Genomic DNA, 26,088 nt, shown 5'->3' with positions numbered 1-26,088 from the left:
CTCTGCTTTTACGGGGGTGGGACAGGCGGGAGGGACGCCTGGGAGCTGTCTGAGTGAGGCAGGTCGAGTCTGGGGAGGGAGAAGGGGAGCTTTCAGCTTCCAGAACAACCCATTGCCCCAATATCTAAGTAGAAGAGCCTTTCATTTTCAGACTTGGGATGAAATAACCTCATCCATTGGGGTGGAATGGAATGAACACTGGATCAGGAGTGTGGAGACCCAACGCCCTACGCCCGGTGCACCCTGTGACCTTGGGGAAGTCTACGGAGTCAATTTGCTGTCATTCATTCATTCTTTCATTCATTGTTTGGCCCAGAAACCAGTACTGGGCACCTGCTATTGTCCAAGCACAGAACTGAGCCTGGGGATACCATGGGGGCTTTAAAATAGGGGGAGGTCTCTCAGGTCCAGTTTGGCTGAGACGCCTAATTTTCCATCCGGCCAACTCTTTCCCAATTATCTGCCCTAGGTCCTCCCCCAGGCCCAGTCTTCTGTCCCAGACAGCCAGTAGCAGGTGCAAGGTGGGGGCAGCCCTCTGAGGTTCCTGTTCAGATTGACTGTTCTTTTCTCAAAGCGGCAGGACCGTTGCCAGGGAGGGCCCAAAGTGTGGTGGCACCAGGCACAGGGTGTGTTTTTTGGGAGTGGAATTCCTGGAGCCCGTGAGAATCGAAACAACCATAGGGTGGGGTGGAGTTGGAAGAGCCCTGGGAGATGGGGGTGATAGTTAGGGAGCCTGATTTCTGGTCCTGATTGCCGCTAATTCACTGTGTGTCCTTGGACAAGTCTTGGCCCTGGTCTGGGCGTCAGTTTCCTTGTCTTGAAAATGTGTGCATGCACGGAGTAGCTGTGGGACTAACTCATCTCAAGTCTCTTCCAGGTCCTGGGTTTGGGAAGCAGGATCCAGGAAGGGGAGATGGGGATGTTGTAGGTTGGCTTTGTTGTGAGTGGTGAGTTAAGTTCAAGTACAGGGAGAAGACCACCCCCTCTGCCCTAGAGGCACTGATCTGACCTGTGTCAATCAGCAGGCTTGGCCTCCAGCCACCGCTGGCTGCAGGCAGAGAGCCCCACTCCCTGCTACTGGAATCCTGCTTTGCCAATGCTCAAGGCTTTAAACTTTCAGAACCCCTTCCTGTACATTATTTCCAACTAGGAGGAAGGCGGCAGGAGTGCTATTCCTATTTTACAATTCAAGCAGCCAAGGATAACCGGGAGTTTTTACTTATCTTTAGTTCAGCATTTTACAGTCTAAAATAGTTTTCTACCCTATGAAGTAGATGGTTTTAGTAACTCCATGTTGCAGGGGGAAACTGAGGCTCAGAGAGGGGATGTGACCTGTCCAAGATCATATAGGGAAATATATGACCCACAAGGCAGGTTATCATTAGTCTCTTCTCTGTAGCCTTGACTTTCCCCAGTACCACCTGATTTAGGAGCTGGGTGCCCCCAGGGAGGGCGCTCAGTGGTGGGCCCAGTCTCTCCTCTGGCCAGCTGCTTTCAGGAGACCCGGCAGAGTTTCAGTAACAGCTGTGGTTTTGAACTGCTTCCCTCCCAGAGGAGCTGAGTGCATCTGTCTGTACCTCCCTCCCGGAGGGGCTCAGTGATCACAGCAAGAATGGCTCTTTTACTGAATGCCTCTCATGTGCCAGGCACTGCTTGGCACTCTTCACATTCCTTATCTTGGTCAAGATGCCAAGATGCCCGGGATGAGGTATCTTACAGATGAGGAACCTGAGCAGAGACATGAAGTCACTTGTCCAAGTCCTACGCCAAGACGTGAGAGCATCTCTTTGCATCAGACCACCCTACAGGCCTCTGGGGCCCAGAGCCCCCTTTCCTGTCAGTCCCCGGCTTCCCTGTGCCACAAAACCCGGTGGGCAGGCCTTGGCCCCCTGCTTACTCATTTTAACAGGGTGTGACCTGGAGCAGCTCCAAACCCAACCCTGGGTGTGGCCACTTGTTTTGTGCCCAGGCTGCAAAGTGCAGGGTGAGCAGGATTTGTTGGGGAGCTGCTGTTTAAAGGGACCTTAGGCACTGCCCAGGGACGGTGACCAAGATCAACGGCAGAATGAAGGCGGGAACCCAGGTCTCCTCACTCCCTGACTAGAGCTCTTTCCGGCACCTCTGGAGGAGGCGTGGGATGTTCCTGCTCCAGCCGGGCACATGGCCTCACTCTGTGTCATTCCTGCAGGAACCTGTGAAGAGGGTGGGATTCTGCAGAGTTCTCCTTTTCTTTTCATTTGTCTGTCTTTTCCAAATTTCCTCTGAGAACCAGGGAAGAAAATGAACATTTTAATGAACGACCATACAAGGTGGGTCAGATGAGGAAATGTAGGCTTAGGGAGGCAAGGCAGAGAGTCCCTCCCAGGCCACCACGAGGCAGAGCGGGGATCTGGAAGCAAGGCTCTCAACTCCTTCCACTGGCTCCTACCCCCACCATCTAACTTAGGGCTTAGGAGAGACCTGGCTCCACTCCCTGTGTGATTTCCGGCAAGTCACTTCCCCTCTGAGCCCCGGTTACCTCACCTGGCTGCCTGCAAGGGGGTGGTGTCTGGGGCCTCTGGCCCTCTCACTTCTAGGGCTGCCTGAGGAAGGAGCTCCGTTCTTCTCCCTCGGGGTTGGCACGGTGGGCTTGAATCTTAACCAGGCCTTTAAGAAACAGCCAAAGGGTCTGCCTAAGAGGGCCAGGTTGGAGCCGAGCTGGCCTTTGCCCTCAGCACATCCCTGACGCTTTTCAGCTCAGCCCTGAACCTCCCCCTCGCTAGTGGCCCTGGTGGATTAGTGATCGCAGCTCCCCCGCGTGAGCAAGCGCTTTGCTGCCCCCTCACTGAATCCTCCAGGAGGGAGGAGTAGAGCACCCCCCTTTTACAGGTGCAGCTCAAGAGGTCAGCAGACTTGCCCAGCTCACCCAGCCTGGATGGGAACCCAGGCAGCTCTGACTCCAAGGCCTGTGCTCAGCCTCTCCTTGGTCCTTGTCCTCCTGGGCTTGTCCTCTGCCACTTCCGTTCTGCAGGCTCAGGTCCATCCATGGTGAGCTGACTTTTCTCTGGGCAGTGCTCAGAGGTGTCAGAGAGATGTCCTCAGCTGGGGGACAGTTTGCTGCTTAGGGACCCTGACAGTGCAGGATAAGGGTGAAGGAGAGGAAGAAAAGGGAGGAGGCCAGTGTGTGTGTCTGTGTGAAGTAAAGTGATGGGGGCCGGTGGACATAACCAGGCCTCGGCTCAAATTTCAGCAAGTTCTGGGGCAACGTGCATGGGATGGAGCTGAACAGCCTAATACCTGGTTTTGGAGTCAGACAGATCTGGGTTCAAACTCTGGCTTTGCTCTTTGTCTGTGTGGCCTTGGGCACGTGGCTTAACCTCTATGAGTCTCCATTTCTCATCCACCGAGAGAGAGTGCAGTACTGAGTTAGGACTGATGAGCACGTGATAGGCCCTGCGCAGGTACTCCGTTCAAGGCCCTCCCCTCCTCCCTGCTCTGCAGGTAGTGAGGTTCTTCCTGGTGTGTTCTGTGAACTCAGTAGGGGCTGGCTTCCATCAGGTGAATGTGAGTGGGGCTGGGGAGACTCTGGGCTGCCACCTCTGCCTCAGGTAGAACTCAGCCTGACTTCCCTTCCTCTCCTTGTCCTGGGCTCACCAGGTCTCAGTTGCTTCAGCTGTAAAATTGGGGTTCGTGGCGTTGGGAAGATTCAGTGAGGTGATGAACATTGGGGCTTGGTCTAGGGCAGGTGGAAGGTCTCAGTGAATGATTAGGACTTTTCCTCTAAACAAGATGGGACTAGAGCAGGTCACTTTCCCTAGAATCTAGCATCTCACAGGCTGGGAAGTTAGAAAAGGAATATTTTCCAGAAGGACTTAAAGAGGAACGAGCAGGGAGATGTGGTGTTTGGATCATGTCCGGGTCTGGGTGGAGGTGGAGGGGAGGATCCTCTTATCCAGGCTCCTCCAACCAAGGAGCAGGGCTCCTCAAATCAGTCCAGGAAGACTTCCTGAAGGAGGCATGAGAAGGGGGAAGGGAGCTGACAGGAGGAAGAGCCATCACTACCTCCCACACGTGTCAGCCCACCTGTGCTCAGCAGCGGTTAGAAGTCTCAGCCCTGCTGAGCATGACCTCACCATCAAAAGTTAAAATAGACCTCTCTGTCCCAACTAAGGTAGGGGTGTCTGGGTGACTGGGGGAAGGGAAGAAGGAAATGAGCTCAGTGACCCCCAGAATAGTTTGTCTAGGAAGAGGCCGAGTTTGGATTTTAGGGAAGGGACTCCGCATTTCCTGAACACCTACTGAATGCTGAGCCACAGGTTGAGCGCTTTACAAAAGTTATCTCCTTGAATCCTTACAACAGCCCCTGGCAGTGGGTATTTTCCACCCCATTTTACAGAGGAGGAAACTGAGGCTCCTAGATGTGGAGCAATTCCTCAAGTCACACAGCGAGCCCGTGAAGGAGCAGGGAGATTCACGCCTGGGTCTCTGACCTGTGCCCCAGTGCCCCAGCCCTGCCTCTGCCCAGCCCTAACAAGGAGAGAGGCCCCTTCCGGGCCAGCCCAGCTTCTGGGCGTAATTGAGGCCGGGTGGCAGTGGGGTGGAGAGGAGCAGATGGGTCTGTGGTTTGATTTCCCCAGCAGGTGTTTCCCAAGCTTGGCGGGAACAGGGAGGGGGAGCAGGGGGACCTCAGCTGCTTGTCCTTAAGACACAGGGGAAGGATTCATTGTCTGCCCCTCTCAGCAAAGAAAGAATGGCAAATAGAGTCTATTCAGGCCCTGGGGCCCTTGAGCTGGAGCCCAAACGGGGGGTGGGGGATGTTTGCACTGCTTCCCGATGTGGACACCTCCCTGGGGTGTGGCACTGAGCCAGGAAGTCCCCTGGGCCTGGGCGGATGCCCAGCCCCACCCTGATAAGGGCCAGCTGTGAGCCTGTGATGGGCACCCAGTCTGGCTGAGCCAGCTGCTTCTGCAGTGGAGGTGCGGATGCTCTCCCCAGCCTGATGTGCTTTAGGCCCTCCCCTCTCCTTCCTCCCTGTATCATCCTGGGGGAGGGGGGTAGAGAGGCGGGTGTCAGGTCCAGTTATTAAGGAAGCCTGTATTAAAACCCAGACTGGCTTTGGTAGTCTCAAGTGCCTGGGCCTCGGAAGATGGGAGTGTTGTGTGCCCCTCAGAAATAGGACTTCCTTCCCCTGAAAGCTCATTTTTCAGGTCACTGATATTTCCTTACCAGGTACAGTGATTTTTTTCACCCAGGACTGGTGGCAAATTGAGGCAGGCGGTGGCTGTTGGTGGCCTCAGTGCTTTGGCCCCAAGTCGGGGAGAAGCTAAAGGACGAATGATTCTCAAACTCTGCCTCTCTCCCCTCTCTCTCCCCAAGGCCAAAAGGAAGCTGGACCTGGAGGGGATCGGGAAGCCTGTGGTCCCTGAATTCCGGACTCCCAAGCGGAAGTGCATTAGAGTGGATGGCCTCCCCAGCCCCAAAAGTAAGCCACGCCGCTGGGTTATCTAAGGGCAGGCTCAGGAGACTGAGGTGGGGTGGGGAGGGGCAGAGGGCAGCAGCCCTGCCCAAATCACCAGGGCTAATATTTGTAGCGCACTTTCTGGTTTACACAGCAGTTTCCTGTGCCTTCTCACTGGATCCTGCCAGGCAGGTGGATTATCCCCCTTTCACTGATGAGGCCGCTGGAGACTCAGAGTTTCAGTGACTTACCCAAGGTCACACTGCTAGTCAGTGGAGTCAGGACCAGAGCCCAGTTTCTGCCTCTTGATATTTTCAGTCAATATTCTGGTTTGGGAGGGAGTTTAAGCAACTGCGTTAGGGAGGAATTCTAATTTGGGGGGACAGAGACCTAATAAAGAAGGTATGTTATTGGGTGGTAGGCTTGAGGGTCTGGTCAGGACTCTGTTCTGACCTGACTGGTCACTCCTCTTCTGTGAATCTTAGCTGTCTCATCTGCAAAGCAAGGCGCAGCTAGATCGGGAATAGCAAGAAAGTTTCCTCTCCAACTGATTAGTAGAGGCTGCCCAGAGCTCTTTATTGAAGGATCCCAAGTGCACTAATCGGTTAGTAATGTCTGCCATGAATGCAAAAATTGACAACACTGTCTGTGTGCCAAATACTTGCTGTCTATCTATTAAGGGATTCTAAAGTCCCCTTCTAGAGGAATCTGAGACTCTCTAAAATTCAGTTTCCAGAACTAGTTTAGCCATTAACTTGCTATATGACTTGCAAGTCACTGGATTGCAAAAGTCTTCTTGTGGTTTAAGATGCTGCAGCTGAGATGTGGTCTTGTGACATTGACCTCATTAAGAAAGGGACCTTTTTCATGAACCTGCCACATGTGACATAATAGGACTGATTCCTCTCAGATAATCATTGCATGACACATAGAAAGAAAGAGCAAGTCTCTATGTCAGTGCTGTATGTCAATTATATCTCAATAAAACTGGAAGGGAAGAAAAAAACATGTCTATAAACATGTTCTTGTCATTCCTTCCCTACCCTAATTCCAAATTCCTCACATAACTGGCAGGATAGGGTAATGGTTAGGAAGGGAGACTCTGGAGCCAGACTGCCTGGATTTAAGTCCCAGCTTTGCCACTTTCTAGCTGAGTGAGTTGAGCAAGTTACTTGATCTGTCTGTGCCTCAGTATTCTCACCTGTAAAATGGGGGTGGTTATACACCAAACTTATAGGGTGCTGTAAGGATTAAATCTGTTGTACATGGAAAGTGCTTAGAACAGTGAGCTACACACAGTGCGCATTTGTTGTTGTTAGTGGTGGTGGCGGTATGGCTGCCCTGAGCTTTGGTGGAAAGGTGCGAACCAAGAGTTAGAATATTTGGTTTCCAGCCTCGACGCTGCCCCCGATTGTGAAACCTTAAGCAAGTCACTTTGCCTCTCTAGTTATCAGATTCCCTGTTTGAACAATGGTGGTGAATGACCCCCTCCCTCTCAGTGCTCTGCAAACTGGAAAGTGGGTGCTTACATGGAGGGTGTAAACTGGAAAGTGGGTCCAGGTCAATGGAGGAAGTTCCCCAGGGGGCCCTCTCTGAGCAATGGCTGAGCGCCTTTCCTCGTCAGCCCCCAAGTCGCCTGGGGAGAAGACTCGCTATGACACGTCGCTGGGGCTGCTCACCAAGAAATTCATTTACCTCCTGAGCGAGTCTGAGGATGGGGTCCTGGACCTTAACTGGGCTGCTGAGGTGCTGGACGTGCAGAAGCGGCGCATCTACGACATAACCAATGTGCTGGAGGGCATCCAGCTCATCCGCAAGAAGGCCAAGAACAACATCCAGTGGGTGTGAGTGCCTGGGCTGGGGCCGATGGCACCAATGAGTGCGCGTGCTGTGGGTGGAGCCAGGGGCAATATCCTGAGGTTGTGAATGTAGGGGGCGGGCCTGAGAGCAACATCCAATGGGCACAAGTGCTGGCGGGTGAAATGAAGGGCAACGTCCAATAAGCTTACACGCTGCGGGTGGAGCCAATGTATTTAAGAGGGGGACGGAAGAGCAGGTGTATATGCTGAAGTAGTATTAGGAAAGCATGGCAGGGTCAGAGAATGATTTATAGGACGTGTAAAGGCTAAGAGGACCCCAGATCCTCTTCAGTCAGGGGTCCCAATATTGCCCTCTTCTAACTTAGGGAAGTCCTCTGGGATCTGCGCGTAGTAACGCAGACTCCTTCCAGCTGAGATATAAGTACTACAGACTTCGTTCCTCACTTCTATAAGGTCTTAAAGAACAGACCTGCAACCCCTGGCGTGAACTCTAAGAGAACGCAGGCAGAGAAGTCAGGAGTGAGGTCACTCCAGCTCCCTGCCATTTGGGGGAGCCTGGGGCATAGGGTGGGTAGAGTTGAAAGCCCCCCAAAAGTGGTGTCAGGCCCTGACTTGTTTCTTTTCCCTAGCCCAACCCCCAAACATCAAGTTCCAATCCTTGGCAGCTCCCTGGGAGCTAGGCAGGACCACTGATTTGTACAAGCCAGGAGGCACCATCATAGACCATGTGAATGGCCTCTTCCTGGAGTTTTGCCCACATCGTCTGTGCAGCTTTGCACAGCAGCCCTGGGGTTGGGGTCCCTGGATGTAGACTGAGACTGACACTGGGGGACTGCTCTGTCCCCAGAGGCAGAGGACTGTTTGAAGACCCCACCCGGCCTGGGAAGCAGCAGCAGCTGGGGCAGGAGCTGAAGGAGCTAATGAGCATGGAGCAGGCCTTGGACCAGCTCATCCAGAGCTGCTCTCTGCACTTCAAGCACCTGACGGAGGACAAGGCCAACAAGAGATATCCTCTTTGGTTGGGAGGAAGGGGTCCGGGAGCAGGGGGCCTGTTGCATGCTTATAACTACCCAGAGTTGATGCAGTACCTCCCTGCAGGGACTGATCCACCCTAGGGGTCTGGCATATCTGTTTCTTCCTTCCTCAGTGGCTTTTCCTCTTGGGTCTCTTGAAGTTACTTTCTCATTATAAAAATAAGACAAGTACATTTCTGTAAATCTGGAAAATGGAGAAAAGGAAAAAGAGCTGCCACCCGAACACAGCCATCATTCCATAGCTATACACAGGGTGTGTGTTATTTAAATACTGTGTGTACCTGCTGTATACAACGTTTTATATTCTGCTTTTCTCCACTTAGTGTACTGCCATAGGTGGCTTTTATGTTGTTACGTGTCCTTCCTAACTATTTGGCTGGTCCACATGAAATTGCTCCTATTGCAGTTTCGTATGGTTTGACATCATATATATTTTTGTTTGTTTGTTTGTTTTTGTTTTGCCACACCGCACGGCTTGCAGGATCTTACTTCCCCGACCAGGGATCGAACCCGTGCCTCCTGCAGTGGAAGTGCAGAGTCCTAACCACTGGACCGCCAGGGAATATTTAAATGGTTTGAGAATGTCCTACTCAGATCACTATGGTTTGTTGATAAGGCCTAGAATGGGCATTTAGATCAATGCTAGATTTCTGTTTTATAAAGCGACATTGTGATGAATATCTTTATTTATTTTTATTTTTTGGCTGCGCTGGGTCTTTGTTGCTGTGCCCTGGCTTCTCATTGCAGTGGCTTCTCTTGTTGCGGAGCACGGGCTCTAAGCACGCGGGCTTCAGTAGTTGCAGCACATGGGCTCAGTAGTTGAGGCACGTGGGCCCTAGAGTGTGTGGGCTCAGTAGTTGCGGCACTCGGGCTCTAGGGTGTGCGGGCTCCAGTAGTTGTGGCGCACGGGCTTAGTTGCTCTGCAGCATGTGGGATCTTCCCGGACCAGGGCTCGAACCTGTGTCCCCTGCACTGGCAGAAGGATTCTTAACCACTGTGCCAACAGGGAAGTCCCAAATATCTTTATAGATAGAAACTTTTCCCAAGTTTTTTACTTATTTCCCTAGGTTAGATTCCTAGGATTGAAACAATGAGGTCAAAGAGCATAGACTTTGCAATGGCTTTACATATACTTTTTCCAAATGGTTGGACCATCTAATTGGTATTTGGATCTGACCTTGTATTTCTGGAAGGACAGTAGGCATTGTGAGAAATATAAAGAAATAAGACATGTCTTCCTGCCCTCTCAGAGCTAAAAATCTAGCTTGGTAGACGAAGCCTTTATGTAAAAAGCTGATATAAGGCAGCATTTTTTTTAATGATTCAGACCCCCATTTCTAAAGGGGTCCAAGGTAGCTTCTGAGATTAAAGGAACAGGTTACAGTTTTGGGGTGTTCAGAGTCTTTGAGAGGTGGGTTAGATCCCTTCCGGGTAGGCCGGGAGTTTTAATTTTGACCAGACAGTCACTTCTCTTGACTCTCCTGCCCCTACACTGGCCTACGTGACTTACCAGGACATCCGTGCTGTGGGCAGCTTTAAGGAGCAGACGGTGATCGCTGTCAAGGCCCCTCCGCAGACGAGACTGGAAGTGCCTGACAGGAGCGAGGTGAGAGGGGAAGCATTTAGTGGAGAGCAGGGTTAGGAACATTCCAGACAGCTCTGCAGGTTCCGTTCCTGGCACTGCCTAGTCCCAAGCTTCCCTGGTCCATGCTGGTGGCCATGGCAAGACTGACGGTCTCCAAGCTGGGGCAGAAGTGGCGGAAGCTGGAAAGGACATCAGGCATTAGGTACCAGCCGGAGAAAATCTCTGTTCCTGGTTCCTCTCCGCATCCCACCAGCCCCTGCATTCCCATGCGCAAGCACACGTGCACTCACGCACAGCAGTGTCAGTACTCACAGTAATCCTTCCATGTTAACCTAGTTTAAAGACCAAAATTCTTACACTCTCTATGAGGCTGTGTGTGCTCTGACCTCACCCACCTCCTCTCGCATGCTGACCCCCTTCTGTCTCTACTTCAGCCACACTGAACTGCCTGCCGTTTCCCCACCACACTAAGCTCGACCTCAGTACAAGACCTTCTCACACGGTATTCCCTCCAGCCGAAGTGCTCTTCCCTCTCTCTGCCTGGTTTACGGCTATTCATCCTACAGGTCGCAACTTGAACATCACCTCCTCAAGAAGCCTTCCCTGATTACCTCCAGACTTCATAACCACGTGTTCTTTTCCATCGCACTTAACCTCCATTTGCCGGGATATATTGGTGATTACATAATTATGTTCTGCTTCATCTGTTACAGTGTAACCTCCACAAAGCCGTGTTCCACCCATGTGGTACCCCCAGCCCAGAGTCTGATAAGGGCTCCAGAAATAATCTGTTTAGTGGAAAAGCATTAAGTTATATGAGGCCCGTAGGGGCAGGCAAAGGGACTGCCTGGGCGCAGGCGTGGACACCTGAATGTGATCGGCAGCAGCACGTGCGTTGCCGGTTGTGGCTCAAGCTGCGGGTACGAGGTGGGCAGGAGGCAAGGGCAGGATAGCCAAGTGTCAGTCTCTTGGTTACAAATAACAGAAAGCCAAGTCTGACTGGCTTAAGTGAGGGGGACCCGGGGGGAGCCAAGTGACAGGTCCAGGGGGAGATTTGGGGATTGCAGGCAAGGCTGGATGCAGAGGCTCAAACCGTGTTGTAAAGGTGGCCTCACACTCCATCTCACTCTGCCATTTTCTGTGCCGACTCCATTCCCAGGTGGGCTCTCCCCTTGCCGTGGCAAAGATAGCTTTTATGATACCAGCTCAGGCCTGAGAGTGGGGGAGGAGTGATTTCCCAAAGGAAAATCAAGGCACTCTCCCTAAAAGAAGGGGGTCTCGGGGCCAGGCAGATGTCTACCACAGACCACATGGGGCAGGCCCAGCACCCAGCTCAGGAGCCAAGCATGCTCATATGGACGATGGGAGCCTCATGTGTCCGTCATACCCACTGAGCCATGAGTAAGTCCAGCTGCCCAGAGCCATGACCTGGCTTCTCTTCCTTCTCCAGGAGAACCTGCAGATATATCTGAAGAGCACGCAGGGGCCCATCGAAGTCTACCTTTGCCCAGAAGAGGTGCAGGAGCCCAACAGTCCTGCCAAGGAGCCCCTCCCCTCCACCTCCGCCCTCAGTCCCAGCCCTGACCCCACCCAGCCCAGCAGCAGCATCAACCCTGGAATCACGGAATCCACGGCATCCTCAGGTGAGACCCTCTGTCCAGAGGGACAAGGGATGCCGAGAGGGGCCAGCCTTAGAGTTTCCCTCTTCCTTGTCAACATTTGTTGGGTACCTACCTTCTACCCAGCAGCAGGGGATACAGTCCTTCTCCCACACACGTGTGCATTGCCCTTTACACTTTATAAAGCACATGCACGTTCCTTGTCTCAGTGGGGAGACTGTTGCTGCTCTGGGTAGAGGAGCGCCTGGGTTTGAATCCCACCTCTTCCACTTACCAGCTATACGATCTTGGACAAATTACTTTACCTTTCTTTGCCTTAATTTCCGCATCTGTAATTTGGGCATAGTAATTAACAGTATCTACTTCATAGTTTGTGAACATTAAATGAGTTAATATAGGTAAAGCATTTAGAACGGTGCCTGGCAATAACTGTTAGCTATTATTATCATTATTACGGCCACCGCCACTAGTACTGCTACTTCTGTAACAGCTCCTAATGGCAGAGCTCCTAACACTCAATAGCCCATAGGAAATGGAAATTATAGATTTTCTGAGGAAGGCTCAGTACTTTCTTAGGAGATAATAACTAAGGTGTTTTAACCACGACTGTGTACCAGGTACATCCATTATCACATTCCTCCTCACAGTGGTTCTTGAGGTAGGTTTTATTGTTCCCCGTTTAGAGATAGATAAACTGAAACAGAGGTGATGTGACCTGCCCAAGGCCTCCTAGCTGGGAGGCAGCAGAGCTGTGTCTTGAACCTTGGTCTCCACACTCTAGCCCAGGGCTCTCTCCACGAGGCACAGAACAGATCAAGGAAGGACGGTGCCTGGGAGGTGGGTGGTAGAGCTAAAAGCTGTCTATGCCGGGCAGGAAGTAGTATGAGGCCGTCGCCAAGGAGTAAGAGGTGGGAAAGTCCCCGAGGTCTCCCCAGGGAGACTGGGAGTTGGACAGGAGTAGAAATGGGAGCCTATGAAGGCCCCTCCCCCATGCCCTTTACTGAGATCAGGTTAGATCGGCAGGATCCTTCGAGGACATGTAGGCCAGTGTTCCGCTTTTGTTTTCTTAGCAGCAGAATTCCCCTAAATAGAACCCTAGTGTTTAAACACATGCAGAGCTAGAACTGGTCTGGTGGAAGAAGCTTTTTGTGTGTGTGGTGGTGGAGGCAGGTGTCCACAGAACCCAGATTGGATTCCATTACTTTAACTCAAGGGTTAATAAAACTATTGCCTGCAGGCCAAATCTGGCCTGTTTTTATATGACCCATGACCTAAGAATGGTTTTCACATTTTTAAAGAGTTGGGGGTTCGGCGTAGGGCAAGTGACAGTGTGACAGAGACCATATGTGTCCTGCAAAGCCTAAAATACTATCTAGCCCTTTACAGAAGTTTGTTGACCCCTGATTTAACTCAACACTTCATTTTACACATGAATAAACTGAGGCCCAGAGAGGGCAAGTGACTTTCCTAAGGTCACACAGCAAGTTAGTGGCAGAGCTCAGACAAGAGCCCAGACTCCTAGTTCTTCTCTAGCCATCTCTCCTGTGTTCCAGCCCAGTCCCAGGACCAGGGCTCTCCCTGAACCGACCATCTGTCCCTCCGGGAACCTCCCAGTGCCTATCTCCCAGTCCAGACCTGTGCCCCACCCTGTTCTCCCTCCTCCTCCCACGCTCTGCTTTCTCGCTCCACTGTCAACAAGTGCACGGCTCTCCAGAGTTAGAACGTTCAGTTGTCGTCTGAGACCTTGGGCAGAGGTGGAGGACCCTACCTCATAAGCAAGGACAACAACCTCAGTTGTACAAGTCAAGAGGCTGAGGCCCGAAAAGCCTAGATAGAGGCTTACGGAACAGTAGGCGGAGGGGCCAGCCCAGAAGTCAGCTCTGTGCCAGGGCCCATGCCCTTGCTGCCTCTCTTCACCCTTGCCACGTGGTCTCTTAGTGATGTCCCTGCTGAAAGGAGCAGGAGGAAGTTTTCCAGAAGGTGTACACACACACACATGCACTCACACGTGCTCCATGTTCTGGCCTAAGCAGGGTCATTCTGAGATACAAGCACCAAGGGCCTGGTCCAAAGAGGAGGCCACTACAGTCTTAGGACCCAGGTTCCCATCCTACTTCTGGCGCCACCAGGGGAACCATTCTTGTTTGGGGACCTCGTTTCCCTCATCTGTAATGGGACGAATCTGAACCTGAGTCATTGAACATCTCTCCGGGCTGTGACTTTCTGACTTAAAACTACATGTGGCTGAGGGCACAGGAGCTGAAGCTGGAACACTCAGGTGTGAGTCTGCATCTCACCTCCTTTGATGGGGTGACTGTGGGGGAGTCACTTTAACCCCTCCGAGCCTCTGTTCCCACGTCTCCAAAAAGGGGGACACTAAATAAAACTCCCTCGTGATTATTGGGTGCGTTTCAGGTGATGATACAGCGTGAATGTGACTTTTTAAAAGTTTGTGTGAACTGGACACCTATTGTGTGTGGGTTTGGAGACATTTAAGTGAATATGAGCCATTCAGGGTGCAGTAGAGGCACAGATGTTACAAAGAGCAGTTCTCTTCTGGATGTGATAAACAGTGAGACAGAGAAAGAGGGAGAGAGAGAGGATGGATGGATGGAGGGATGGAGGGATGGATGGGAGGGGTCGGACCTGAGGTAAAGGCTCTCACATGTGATAGCTCAGTTACTGCTTCCACAACTCAGGGTGGTGGGTCCTTATTTTTCCTACTGGGAAAACTGAGGTGCCGGGTCCTGTAGCTGGTGAGGGGCTGGGGACTGAGCCCCCAGCCTCTTCCTCACTCCCAAGCCAGGCCTCGTACTCTAACACACGCAGGCCTCTGCGATGTGCTAAACAAACATTTGATTTTTTTTCATTCAAATACTACATTTAATTGGCTTCTTTGAGCTTCAGTTTCCTCATCTGTAAATAGACATAACAACAGTGCCTCCCCCTGGGGCTTCTGGCGTGTCCAAGGAGGTGAAACAGGCCTCTCCTTGAGATCAGAGCTGACGGATTAAGCCCTTGGGAAATGGGAACTATTTTTAAGGACAGCCTGCAGACCAGCTGTTCTTTATCTGCACTTACCATTTAAGCCTCTCAACAACCGGAGGCAGGTATAATCATCATCCCCGTTTTAGGGGTGAGGAAACGGAGACCTATGAACGTTGTCACTTGCCCACAGTTACACAGCTAGCTCGAGGTTGATCAGCCGGTCTGGCACACTGACATGGTTGTATTTTCAAAGCAATGCTTGGCTGGTAAGGAACGACCCAGATGGTGAGATTCTGGGCATCAGGGTGTATTTGGCAGGGGATTTCTGGCACCCTGCTCCACATGCCTGCGTAAAGAATCACGTCCTTACCTCTAAATGGAAATGAGCTGGTGTGCTGAAGAGTAGGTGATGGCAGGTGTGTCTGGAGAGGTGAGCGTGAGCTATGGGAGGTAGGTGGGAGAGGGACCAGGAAGGAAGGCCGGGACCAAGTCACGCCGGGCCTGCTCAATCCTGGTGGGAACTTGGATTTTATTCTAAGCCATTTTTTTTTTTTTGGCCACGCCACTTGGCATTTGGGATCTAAGTTCCCCGACCAGGGATCGAACCCGCGCCCCCTGCATTGGAAGCGTGGGGTCTTAACCACTGGACCACCAGGGAAGTCCCTCTAAGCCATTTTTAAGTCACAGCACAGACTGCAAGGGCCAAGAGTCGAAGCAAGGTGACTGGTGAGAAGGCTTCTGCAGGGGCCTGGGTGAGAGGAAGGAGCGAGCCGCAGATCACAGCAGCGGGACTGAAGAGAGATGGGCATCTTAGAGGGTTGATTTGGTTGTGGAGGTGACCGAACCTGCTGCTGGGTCAGATGCGGGGAAATGGCAGGATTACAGGTGATTCTTGGGCCTTCTGGCCTAAGCAGCTGAGTGGGCGGGGGTTCATTAAATACAATGGGGGAAGACTCAGGTTTGGGGGAAGCCCGGGAGTTTGGTTTTGACGTGCTGAGTTCTGACCTAGCGTAGCCATCAAGTAGAGATGTAGCAGGAGCCCAGAGCTGGGGGGGTTGGGGGGTGGGGGTCTGTGCCAGAGGCATCCACTTGGGGGCAGTAGATCTGGAGACGGATTTGAAGCCATGGGGCCAGCTGAGATCACCTGGCGAGGAGTGCAGCCAGAGGAGAGAAGAATCGGAGGATGGAGCCCCTGGGCTTCAGGGTTTAGAAGTTGAGAAGACGAGGAGGATCCAGGAAAGGAGACCAGGAAGAAGTAGCCAAAGAGGTTGAAGAGAGGAAGAAAACCAGGAGAATCTAGTACCTCCGAAGCCAAGTGAAGGTGTTTCAAGAAGAAGGGTGTGAACGACTGCATCAGATTCTGCTGGAATGTCACATGGGATGAGGCCAGAGAACTGACCCCTGGATTTAGCAACATGGAGGGCACTGGTTCAGACAGACCCCAGGTTGGAGTGGGTTGAAGCGTGAATAGTGGTGGGGAAGTAGGGAGTGAGCACGGGTAGCTCTTAAGAAACTTCACTGTGAAAGCGAGCAGTACAATGGGCTGGTAATTGGAGAGAGTCATGAGGTCAGGGGAGGATGCTCTTTAAAGAGCAGAGTTATTAGGGACTTCCCTGGCGGTCCAGTGGTTAAGGCTCCGCGCTTCCAATGCAAGGGACGTGGGTTCGATCCCTAGTCGAGGAACTAAGTTTCCACATGCTGCATGATGAGGCCAAAAAAACATAATAAAGATAAGAGTTATTAGAGGATGTCTGTGTGTTGACAGGAATGATCTAGGAGAGTGAGAGGAATTGATGATGCAGGAAAAAGACATAGTGACTTCAGGGGCCAGGACCTTGATGGTGAAAGGGGGTAGGGTGACTGCAGAAGCTGGGGGTGGGTGTGGAGACAGGAGAGGGGAGGGGAGAGAGTGTGGATGAAGGAGGGGGGCTGCTGGAGCTGGGGCGGGAAAGGGCAGTGTGTCCTGTGCTGTCAGGCGTGAGCCAGGGTAGGAGAGACCAGAGGCTGTTTTTGTTCTCGGAGGTCTGACCAGAGGCTTTCGGGCACCAGCATCAGGCATAACCCTTGTCGATTTGTCTCCAGCACCAGCGCTGACGTCCCAGCAGGTCCTGCCACCACTCCCGCCGTCCCTTGTCCCCCTGGAGGCCACCGATAGCATGCTGGAGCTGCCACACCCACTCCTGCAGCAGACGGAGGACCAGTTCCTGTCCGCGACACTGCCATGCAGCTCCCCTCTGATCAGCTTCTCCCCGCCGTTGGACCAGGACGACTACCTGTGGGGCCTGGACGGCGGGGAGGGCATCAGTGACCTCTTCGACACCTATGACCTTGGGGACCTGCTGATTAACTGAATGGCCCCTGCCTGCGCCCCGGCAACCCCTCCAGTCTCTACCTCCTCACAGGCAGACTGACAGGCCCTCTGCCTGCACAGGATGTGACACGAGGTGCTGCCCTCAGGGTATGGGGGTCCCCGCTTTTCCTTTCCTACCTACCACCTGCTGGCCAGTGCTGTCGGGGGAATGTGGAGGATACGGGGAAGGAGCCTGTCAGGGGTTGGGTCCTGTCCTTCTTCATGGAAACTGGGCCTGGGAAGACCCAGCCAGTCTTCTGACCTCTGATCTCTCATGTGAAGGGCCACAGGGGAGGTGACCAGGTCCAAGGAGAGTTCCCGCAATTGCCTTTAGAGGGGCAATTAGGACCCTCAGTTTATCAAGAAGCACTTAATGCCTTTGTATTTATTTCAAGTTGAGTATTGTTTGTTTGCCTTCCCTGAGTTTTAGCAGGGAGGTTGTTCTAGTTCCTAGGAAGACGTCTCCTCAGACAGGTCCAAGGGCAGGCCGGGGCTTGCAGGGGCCCAGGCCAACTCCCTGACTCCCCCCAGCAGTGGGGGACTGGGCCTCAGGGGCCACCCAGTCTGCTAGAATGCCAGTTGCACTTCAGCCTCCTGATTCTCTCGAGCAGGGGCTGCAGGATTCCTGGTTTCCTCTGTCCCAGAGCTGGTTCCAGGGAGTCAGCCCAGAAGAGCTCCCGGGGAAACTGGGGCACGAACATGGAAGCAACTGTCCGCACCTTTCCTCAGTTGTTGCCTCTTGCTGGGACAGGGGCTGTTTTACACTGCGGACCTGGGCGGTAGGGACAGGCCCGCTAAGGACAAGGGTGAGCAGAAAATAAGAAACTGCCAGGAAGCGCCCCTGCTGGGAGCTGCTGGTATCGCCCTCCCCTGCCCGGGAAGGATTGTTTTTTGCCGCATCTGTTGAAGGGGGTGATTCTTTAATGACCTCCGCTTCCCCCCAGCTCTCACACAGACCCCCAGGGACAGAAGTGACCACGGCTTGATGGCGTGTTGGCTCCTTTTGTCACAGGATGCTGAAGGGGTGACAGGGAAGAGTCTTCATGGCAGACCAGACGTTGGCAGCTAATGGGGAGACGGGCTCATGTTACCTCTTCAGGCTTGGGGTCCTAAGAAGGTCTTTTGGCCTCACCCCATCCCCCAGAGGCTTGACCATCCCACATTGTCCCCGTAGCCCAGCTGGGTATGGGGCAGTCATCTCTCCTCCCCCGCCCAACTTGGGGTGGGTGGGGGGCTCTGGGCTGAACCAAGGCTGTGCCTTCCTGAGAGAGGCAGCCAGAGGTGGTGGTCTGAGAGACCCACCACCCACCCTCAGGGAGCTAGGTTTCCTCAGGGGCTCAGCTGGGCAGCACTTTTATTTTTTTAAGTTTGTAGCATTAAGTTGGTCTCAAATATGAAGTTGGCTCCATGGGATTGCTCGTGAGCTGACCTACTGGCTTCTGAAGCTTGGAAGGTGGGCTTCTTTGGGGGTGGGGTCCAATGTGAGCTAATGCCCAGCCGGGGACAGTCAGGCCTTGTCATTTGCTCAACTTCCTGGGTCCCCAAGTTAGTGCCCTCTCAGGAATGATCACAGATACCCTGCTCTAAAAACAGGGCTAGTTTTTTTATTCTTTACAGAAGTGACTTTGGTCTCTAAACACTCACAGGGGTCTCATCAGAAGGCAGTTTTGAAGCCCAGCATGCCTAGGGCCAAGGGACCACCTTGGCCCTTGGGTGAGGGAAAGGGATGCTGCCTGGGATCTGGTTTGGGGCGGGTGGGGCTGGAGATGGCATGGCTGTTGTGAGGTCTCTGCTGGGCTGTCATCTAGCCATGCGCCATATCTGAGGACAGAGCTGTCTGACTTCCATGCCTTGGGCTCTGTCTAGAGCTTTCTCCTAGAATTAAATCATAGAAAAGGGAAATGAATTTGATGGTGAAGTCCAGCCAGAATTGAAGCTCATTCCCCAAAGCCCAGCCAAAGGGCTGGACAGAGAGGCTGTCCCTTGGGCCCATGGCCTATATCCAGAGCAGCTGGCGCCCCCGCCGTCCTGTTCCCTCCACACCTGTCCTGGCCCAGTGGCGGGATCACCAGGCCAAGCCTCAGGCTTGGTGTAGGAAACAAGCTTGTGCCTCTTTCTTCCCGATGATGCCTGAAACCTCCCAAGTTCCATCAAGTACTTTAAGAAGCATTTTGAGTGGAATTCCCTTCAGGGCCCAGGTAAACTTTAAAACCAGGGTAGAAGAAAAGCAAGTTTCTTTCTGAGGTAAACTATTCCTGCCAGGAAATTTCCCAGCCTCTCTGGCAGCCCCCACTCCACCCCCGTCACTCGTGTCCCCAGGGGCATCAAAGGCTCAGGGACTCCCAGGAACCCAGTAGCATTAAATTGTGCAGTAGACAGGCTTCCCTGGTGGCACAGTGGCTGAGAGTCCGCCTGCCAATGCAGGGGACACGGGTTCGTGCCCCGGTCCCGGAAGATCCCACATGCCGCGGAGCGGCTGGGCCCGTGAGCCATGGCCGCTGAGCCTGTGCGTCCAGAGCCTGTGCTCTGCAACGGGAGAGGCCACAACAGTGAGAGGCCTGCGTACCGCAAAAAGAAAAAAAAAAAAAAATTGTGCAGTAGAGTTGGAGATTCAAAGAGATTTCTTAAAACCAGAGTAGCATCTCTCCTCCACAGCCATGCTGTGGTCTGAGCAGTGCGGCTACAGGGAAGACGAGGGGGAGGGCAGAGGGTGTTAAAACTGGCTGGAGCGTGGTTTTGACTTTACTTCCTCTTTCCAGGTGTTCAGCCTCAGTTCTGCGCCGTGTCTAGTTTCTAGTGAAAGAGTTTGGGTGCTCCTGCATCCAAGCATTGTGTGGCTTAAAGCATGCGAAGTGAAAGACTTTTGGGGTTGTTTGCAAGCAGCTTTCTGGTTCTCATCACTGTGTCCTGAGGTCCCCACCTCATCCTAGGACCCTAGCCTGCCATGGGGACCCTCGGTGAGCAGAAGCCCAGCCAGCCTGCTGGCTCCTGGGTAAGTGCTGAAGCCTTGCATGTGGCACATGTGTCTAGAGGGACCCTGGTCCCTTCCACACGGGTCACTCACCTCTGGCCGGGTTTCTGGTTTTGCCGTGTGTCCTGCCTCGACGAGCACCGTGTAAGCCTCCATGTGTTGTGACGATTGGGCATTAAATGACAAACCTGGGCCCCTTGTCTCTGTTGTGCTTTCTGAAGGTCATTACCAAGTGTGGGTCTGGTCCTCCCAGGCCAGGGGTGGAGCCTGTTCTGACCAACTGGCTGATCTATGCCCAGAAACAGCCTCCCTTCCCCACGTTGGCTTAGTACCATGCCTGAAATCTCACCAATAAGACCCTGAAGTTAGCAGCACCCAGATCTAAACTGGGAGCCCCTGCCCTGCGTCTGCCTCCATCGCCTCTCACCTGAGCAATTTCGGTAGCTTCCTTAATATTCTCACCGCTACCCATTCTTCACCACCCCATCCTCTGTATCAGTGGTTCTCAGAGTGTGGCCCTCAAACCGGCATTCCCTGGGAACTTGTGAGAAATGCATATTCTCAGGCCCCACACCAGACCCTCTGAATAAGAAACTCAGGGGGTGGGACCCAGAATCTGTGTCTTAATGAGCCCTCCAGGTGATTCTAGTGCAGGTGAAGTTTGAGAACCATGACCCCACTAATCCAGAGAGATCCTTCTAAAACAGCTCTCATCATGCCACTCCCCTTCTTAGTGGATGGCTTCTCTCTGCCCTCAGGATAAAGTGCCCTTTCACTTGGTGTGAACGTCCATTTCTAACCTTGCAACTGGCTTACCCTACCTTTCCAGCCTCACTGGCCACTCCTTCCCACCACCCATAGCCACACTGGACTTCTTTGTCAGTTCCTAAAAACAACATGTTTTCCCCCTTCTCTGCAATTCTCCTGGGCAGGCTCCTGCTTACTCTTTTTTTTAATATAAATTTATTTATTTATTTATTTGGCTGAGTTGGGTCTTTGTTGCTGCACACGGGCTTTCTCTAGTTGCGGCGGCGAGCAGGGGCTGCTCTTCGTTGCGGTGCGCGGGCTTCTCATTGCAGTGGCTTCTCTTGTTGCAGAACACGGGCTCTAGGCACGCGAGATTCAGTAGTTGTGGCTCACGGGCTCTAGAGCGCAGGCTCAGTAGTTGTGGCGCATAGGCTTAGTTGCTCCGCGGCATGAGGGATCTTCCTGGACCAGGGTTCAAACCCATCTCCCCTGCATTGGCAGGTGGATTCTTAACCACTGCGCCACCAGGGAAGCCCTCCTGCTTATTCTTCAAGGCCCAGTTCAGTTTTTTTGTAGAGTTTTTCCTTGACACTAATATGTAGCCGTTAATACTTTGTACACGGATATGGCCATTTATGGGTTATTGAATACCTACTGTGTGCTAGGAACTGGGGAGATAGAGATAAATAAGAATAGTCCCCATCCTCAGGATGCTCACAAAACAGAGACACGTAAAAATATAATTACAGGGCTTCCCTGGCGGTCCAGTGGTTAAGACTCCATACTTCTACTGCAGGGGGCTCGGGTTCAGTCCCTGGTTGGGGAACTAAAGATCCTGCATGCCGTGCAGCATGGCCAAAAAAAATCACAAATGATGTGTCAGTTGCAATAATATACATTATAAGAGTTGGGAGGGGCAGTCATTAGGCAAGGCTTCCTGGAGGAGGTGATGCCCAAATTATGTCTTAACAGATAAATAAGACTAGCCTGGAGTAACGGTAAATGAGGGATGGGAGACTTCCTTCCAAGCAGAGCAATCAATACCTTCTGTCCTGCCATCCAGCAGACAAGGGTGGCATCACAGAGCACTGCCTGCTGCCCCAACTCTGCCAATTTGGAGCTCTTGCCCTGGGCAGTGGGATCGGGAAACTAGGTCTGGGGGGTCCTGTTAGACCACAGGGGACTGATTAATGAGGAGGGTCTTGAACTTGACACCAAGATGTCAGTTTACATGGAGGGCATGGAGACAATCTCATCCATGTAAGCAAAGCAAGGGCTGAGGTTTGAGACATTAGCATAGACAAAGGAACAAAAAAGACGCCATTTTTTAAGCCTTCACGTGTGTCTGGACACAGCAGTGTGCTCAGTCCTTCACATATGATAATTTCATTTAACGTTCACTTTATGAAGTCAGTGTTATTATTATCACCACTTTATAGATGAGGAAACACTCAGTTTGAATAAGTTCCCAGGTCACCCTTGTACTTTGCTCCTAGGGATGTAACATGGTAGAAGCTAGTTTTGAAATTTGGCAGTTTCTCAAAAATAGAAAACTACCGTAGGACCCAGTAATTCCACTCCTAGGTGTCTGCTCAAGAGACATGAAAACGTGTCCATGCAAAGACAAGACTTGCACACGAATGTTCATAGCAGCATAATTCATAATAGCCCAAATGGGAAATATCTAAATATCCATGAACCGGTGAAGAGAGAAACTATTTGATCTAGACAAAGGAATAGTATTCAGCCACAAAAAGGAATGAAGTACTGATGCAATATGGATGAGATTGTCTTCAAAAACAATATGCTAAGTGAAAGAAGCTAGTCACAAAAGAGCACCTATTGTTAATTCCATTTGTATGAAATGTCCAGAATAGGTAAATCTGTAGAGACAAAAAGTAAACTGGTGGTTGCCTGAGACTGGAGGTGGGAATGAGATGAACGGTAAATGGGCACAAGGGCTCTTCTGAATAGAAATGTAAAAATCCTCAACAAAATACTAGCAAACCAAATTTATCAACATATAAATAAGGATTATATACCATGGGATTTATCCCGGGAAGGCAAGGTTGGTTAAAAATCTGAAAATCAGTAATGGAATACACCATATCAATAGAATAAAGGTCGAAAATGATCATCTCCATAGATGCAGAAAAAACATTTAACTAAATTCCACACCCCTTCATGATTTAAAAAAAAGAAAAACAAAACTCAGCACACTAGGAATAGAAGGAACCTTTCTCAGTCTGATAAAAAAAAACATCTATGAAAAACTCACAGCTAGCACCAGACTTCATTGTGAAATACTGAATGCATTTTCCCATAGACCAGAAACAAGGCAAGGATGTCTACTCCCTCCATTTCTATTCAACATCGTACTGGAAGTTCTAGCCAGGACAATTAGGCAAGAAAATAAAAGGCACCCAGATTGGAAAGAAGAAAAACTAGCTTTATTTGCAGATAACATGATCTTGTGTATAGAAAATCCTAAGGAATCCATTAAAAAATATAAAACTAACAAATGAGTTCAGTAAGGTTGTAGGATACAAAATCAGCGTACAAAAATAAGTTATATTTCTATACACTAGTAGTGTACAATGCAAAAAACAAAATTAAGAAAACAATTTCATTTAGAATAGCATCAAGAATAATGAAATACTTGAGAATAAATGTAACAAAAGCAGTACAAAACTTATGTTCTGAAAATTACAAAGCATTGTTGACAGAAATTAAAGAATATCTAAATAAGTAAAAAGACATCTCATGTTAATGGGTTGGAAGAATTAATATTGTTAAGATGGCAATATTCCCTAAATTGGTTTATAAATTCAACCCAGGCTCCATCAAAATTCTAGCTGGTTTCTTGGCAGAAATCAATAAGCTGATCCTAAAATTAACATGGAAATCCAAGGGACCCAGAACAGCCAAAACAATCTCAAAAAAGAAAAAACACAGCGTTGGAGGACTCACACTTCCCCATTTCAAGGCTTATTACAAAGCTACAGTAGTCAATACAAGCACGAGGATAGATAGATGAATGGAATAGAATTTAGTGTCCAGAAATAAGCCCTCACATTCACAGTCAATTGTTTTTGCCAAGGATGCCAAGATAACTCATTGGGGAAAGAATAATTTTTTCAACAAATGGTTCTGGGACAACTGGATATCCATATGCAAAAGAATGAAGTTGAACCCTTAACACACACCATCTACAAAATTTAACTCAAAGACCTAAATATAAGGGCTAAAACTATAAAATGCCTAGAAAAAAGGCATAAATCTTCATGGCCTTGGATTAGGCAATAATTTCTTAGATATGACACCAGAAGCACAAGCAACAAAATAAAAAAAATAGACAAATGTGACTTTATCAAACTTGGAAGTTTTTTTTGTTGAAAAGGACATCATCAAGAAAGTGAAAAGACAACCTACAGGATGGGAGAAAATATTTGTAAATCATATATCTAATTAGGGACTTGTATCCAGAATATAGAATGAACTCTTACAACTTAATAATAAATATATATATCACCAAACTAAAAAAAAAATGTACAAAGGATATGAATAGACTATTCTCCAAAGAAGATATACAAATGGCCATTAAGTGCATGAAAAGATTCACAACATCATTAGCCACCCATCAGGGAGATGCACATCAAAACTAAGAGATGCCTCATACCTACTAGGATGGCAATAATCAAAAAGACAGATAATAACAAAGCTCCAGTGAGGATGTGGAGAAATTGGAACTCTTATACACCACTAGTGGGAATGTAAAATACGACAACCACTTTGGGAAAAAGTTTGGCAGTTCCTCAAAAGTTTAAACATAAAACCACGATGCAACGGAAGTAATTCCACCCCATATATACCCAAGAGAATTGAAAACATATTCACACAAAAACTTGTGCACTAATGTTCATTGCAGCATTATTCATAATAATCCAAGAGTGGAACAACTCAAATGTCTATCAATTGATGAATGGATAAATAAAATATGGTATATTCATATAGTAATGGAACATTATTTAGCAAATAAAAAGACATGAACTACTGATATATGCTACAACATGCATGAACCTTGAAAACATGCTAAATGAAAGAAGCCAGACACAAATGACAGCATAGGATATTATTTCATTTATATGAAATGTCCAGAGTAGGCCTATCTAGAGACTGAAAGTAGATTCGTGGTTGCTTAAGGCTTTGGAGGAAGGAGGAAGAGGAATGACTGCTAATGTACAGGGATTTATTGAGAGGGGGCAATGGAAATATTCGAAAATCGGTGTGGTGATGATTGCACAACTCCACGAATGCCCTAAAAGCCGCTGAATTGTATACTTTAAGTAGTTGAATTGTATGGTATATGAATTATATCTCAACAAAGTTATTGTTTTACAAGTGGACATAGGGACAGGAAAATTTATGGTAATAGTTGTAGTTAACCATGGTCTGTTGTTTTTAAAAAAAAGAGTTTCTAGAAAACACAGCCAATGAGAGGCAGAGCTGAAAATGTATGTGAAAGGGAAAATTTTCTAGAAAATAATAAATTTACCCAAACTGGCTCAAGAAGAAATACAAATCGTTAACTAGCTTGAATGGGCATTCAGGAGTTTCTGACTCCAAATGATACCAGAGCCAGATAGAGTTTACAAGTTTTATTAAACCTTAATCTTGAACTTACACATTTTTCAGAGAATGAGAAACAAAAGTCATTTAATGTGTTTCATGAGGCTAGGATAACCTTGATCCCCAAGCCACACAAGGACAATGCAAGAAAAGAAAATGCCAGAGGAATTCTCTCAAACGTAGAGACACAAATCCTAAATACATATTAGCCTGTTAAATATAGCCTTGCAAAATAAAAATAAATCACAGCCAACTTGGATTGACCCTAGGCATGCAAACATGTCAGCACATTTGCTGCAAAACTCCAAGCTTTTCTTATGTGAAGAATATGAGCTAGAAATGCTTTTTTGGGAAGCTTTCCTAGGAATCTGTTCCTCGTTTATTCATTCAGCAAACATATTTAGGTGCCTATTAAGTGCTGGGTGCTGTTCTGACACCACGCATAACACAAACTCCTGCCCTCAAAAATGGAAAGAAAGCAATCTATGCAATCCCCACGTTAACAAACTAAAGGAAAAACTCATGTGATCATCTCCAGAGATACAGGAAAAACACTGGAAAAATTCAACACTCATTTATGGTTTTTAGAAACCTGATAGGTAAATCAGAATACACAGTAATTACTATTCCACAGCAAATATCATACTTAAGAGTAAAACCTTAGAAACAAGACCAGGACACCTACAACTCAACATCATCCTGGTGATCCTGGACAAAGCAATAGGACAAGAGGAAGAAAAAAGCCCAGATCTGATGGCTCAAAACCCATGCAATTAACTACAGTGTACTCTGCCAGGGTGCCAAGGTAAGGGTCATAACTACTGCTACTTCCTTGTCAAGAGTGTTGACCTGCTTGAGGAGCTGGCTTCCTGTTTCCATGAATGGACAAGGCCTGGCAGGTGTGTGTC

The 26,088-nt window shown here is 49.9% G+C and overlaps 1 protein-coding gene across 2 annotated transcripts in view; it reads left to right on the top strand.

Annotated features, from left to right (window-relative positions):
• E2F2 (E2F transcription factor 2) overlaps window positions 1-19,996 on the top strand; it is a 20,330-nt gene extending 334 nt beyond the window's left edge. Inside the window, exons 2-8 of one of the 2 annotated variants that reach the window (XM_024766724.1) lie at window positions 3,568-3,574; window positions 5,355-5,461; window positions 7,062-7,281; window positions 8,105-8,263; window positions 9,783-9,897; window positions 11,327-11,519; window positions 16,566-19,996. In XM_024766724.1, coding sequence (XP_024622492.1) covers window positions 3,568-3,574; window positions 5,355-5,461; window positions 7,062-7,281; window positions 8,105-8,263; window positions 9,783-9,897; window positions 11,327-11,519; window positions 16,566-16,834 — 1,070 coding nt within the window. In that variant the 3' untranslated portion in view covers window positions 16,835-19,996. Of the gene's footprint in view, window positions 1-999; window positions 2,204-3,567; window positions 3,575-5,354; window positions 5,462-7,061; window positions 7,282-8,104; window positions 8,264-9,782; window positions 9,898-11,326; window positions 11,520-16,565 lie in introns of those variants that run through there. The other variant, XM_024766725.1, reaches the window with a different exon arrangement.
• Window positions 19,997-26,088: the final 6,092 nt, after the last annotated feature.

This window comes from Neophocaena asiaeorientalis, unplaced genomic scaffold, assembly GCF_003031525.2.
Source record: "Neophocaena asiaeorientalis asiaeorientalis breed wild unplaced genomic scaffold, Neophocaena_asiaeorientalis_V1.1 scaffold79, whole genome shotgun sequence".
Taxonomy (NCBI): Eukaryota; Metazoa; Chordata; class Mammalia; order Artiodactyla; family Phocoenidae; genus Neophocaena; species Neophocaena asiaeorientalis.
This window is presented reverse-complemented; position numbering and strand designations above follow the sequence as displayed.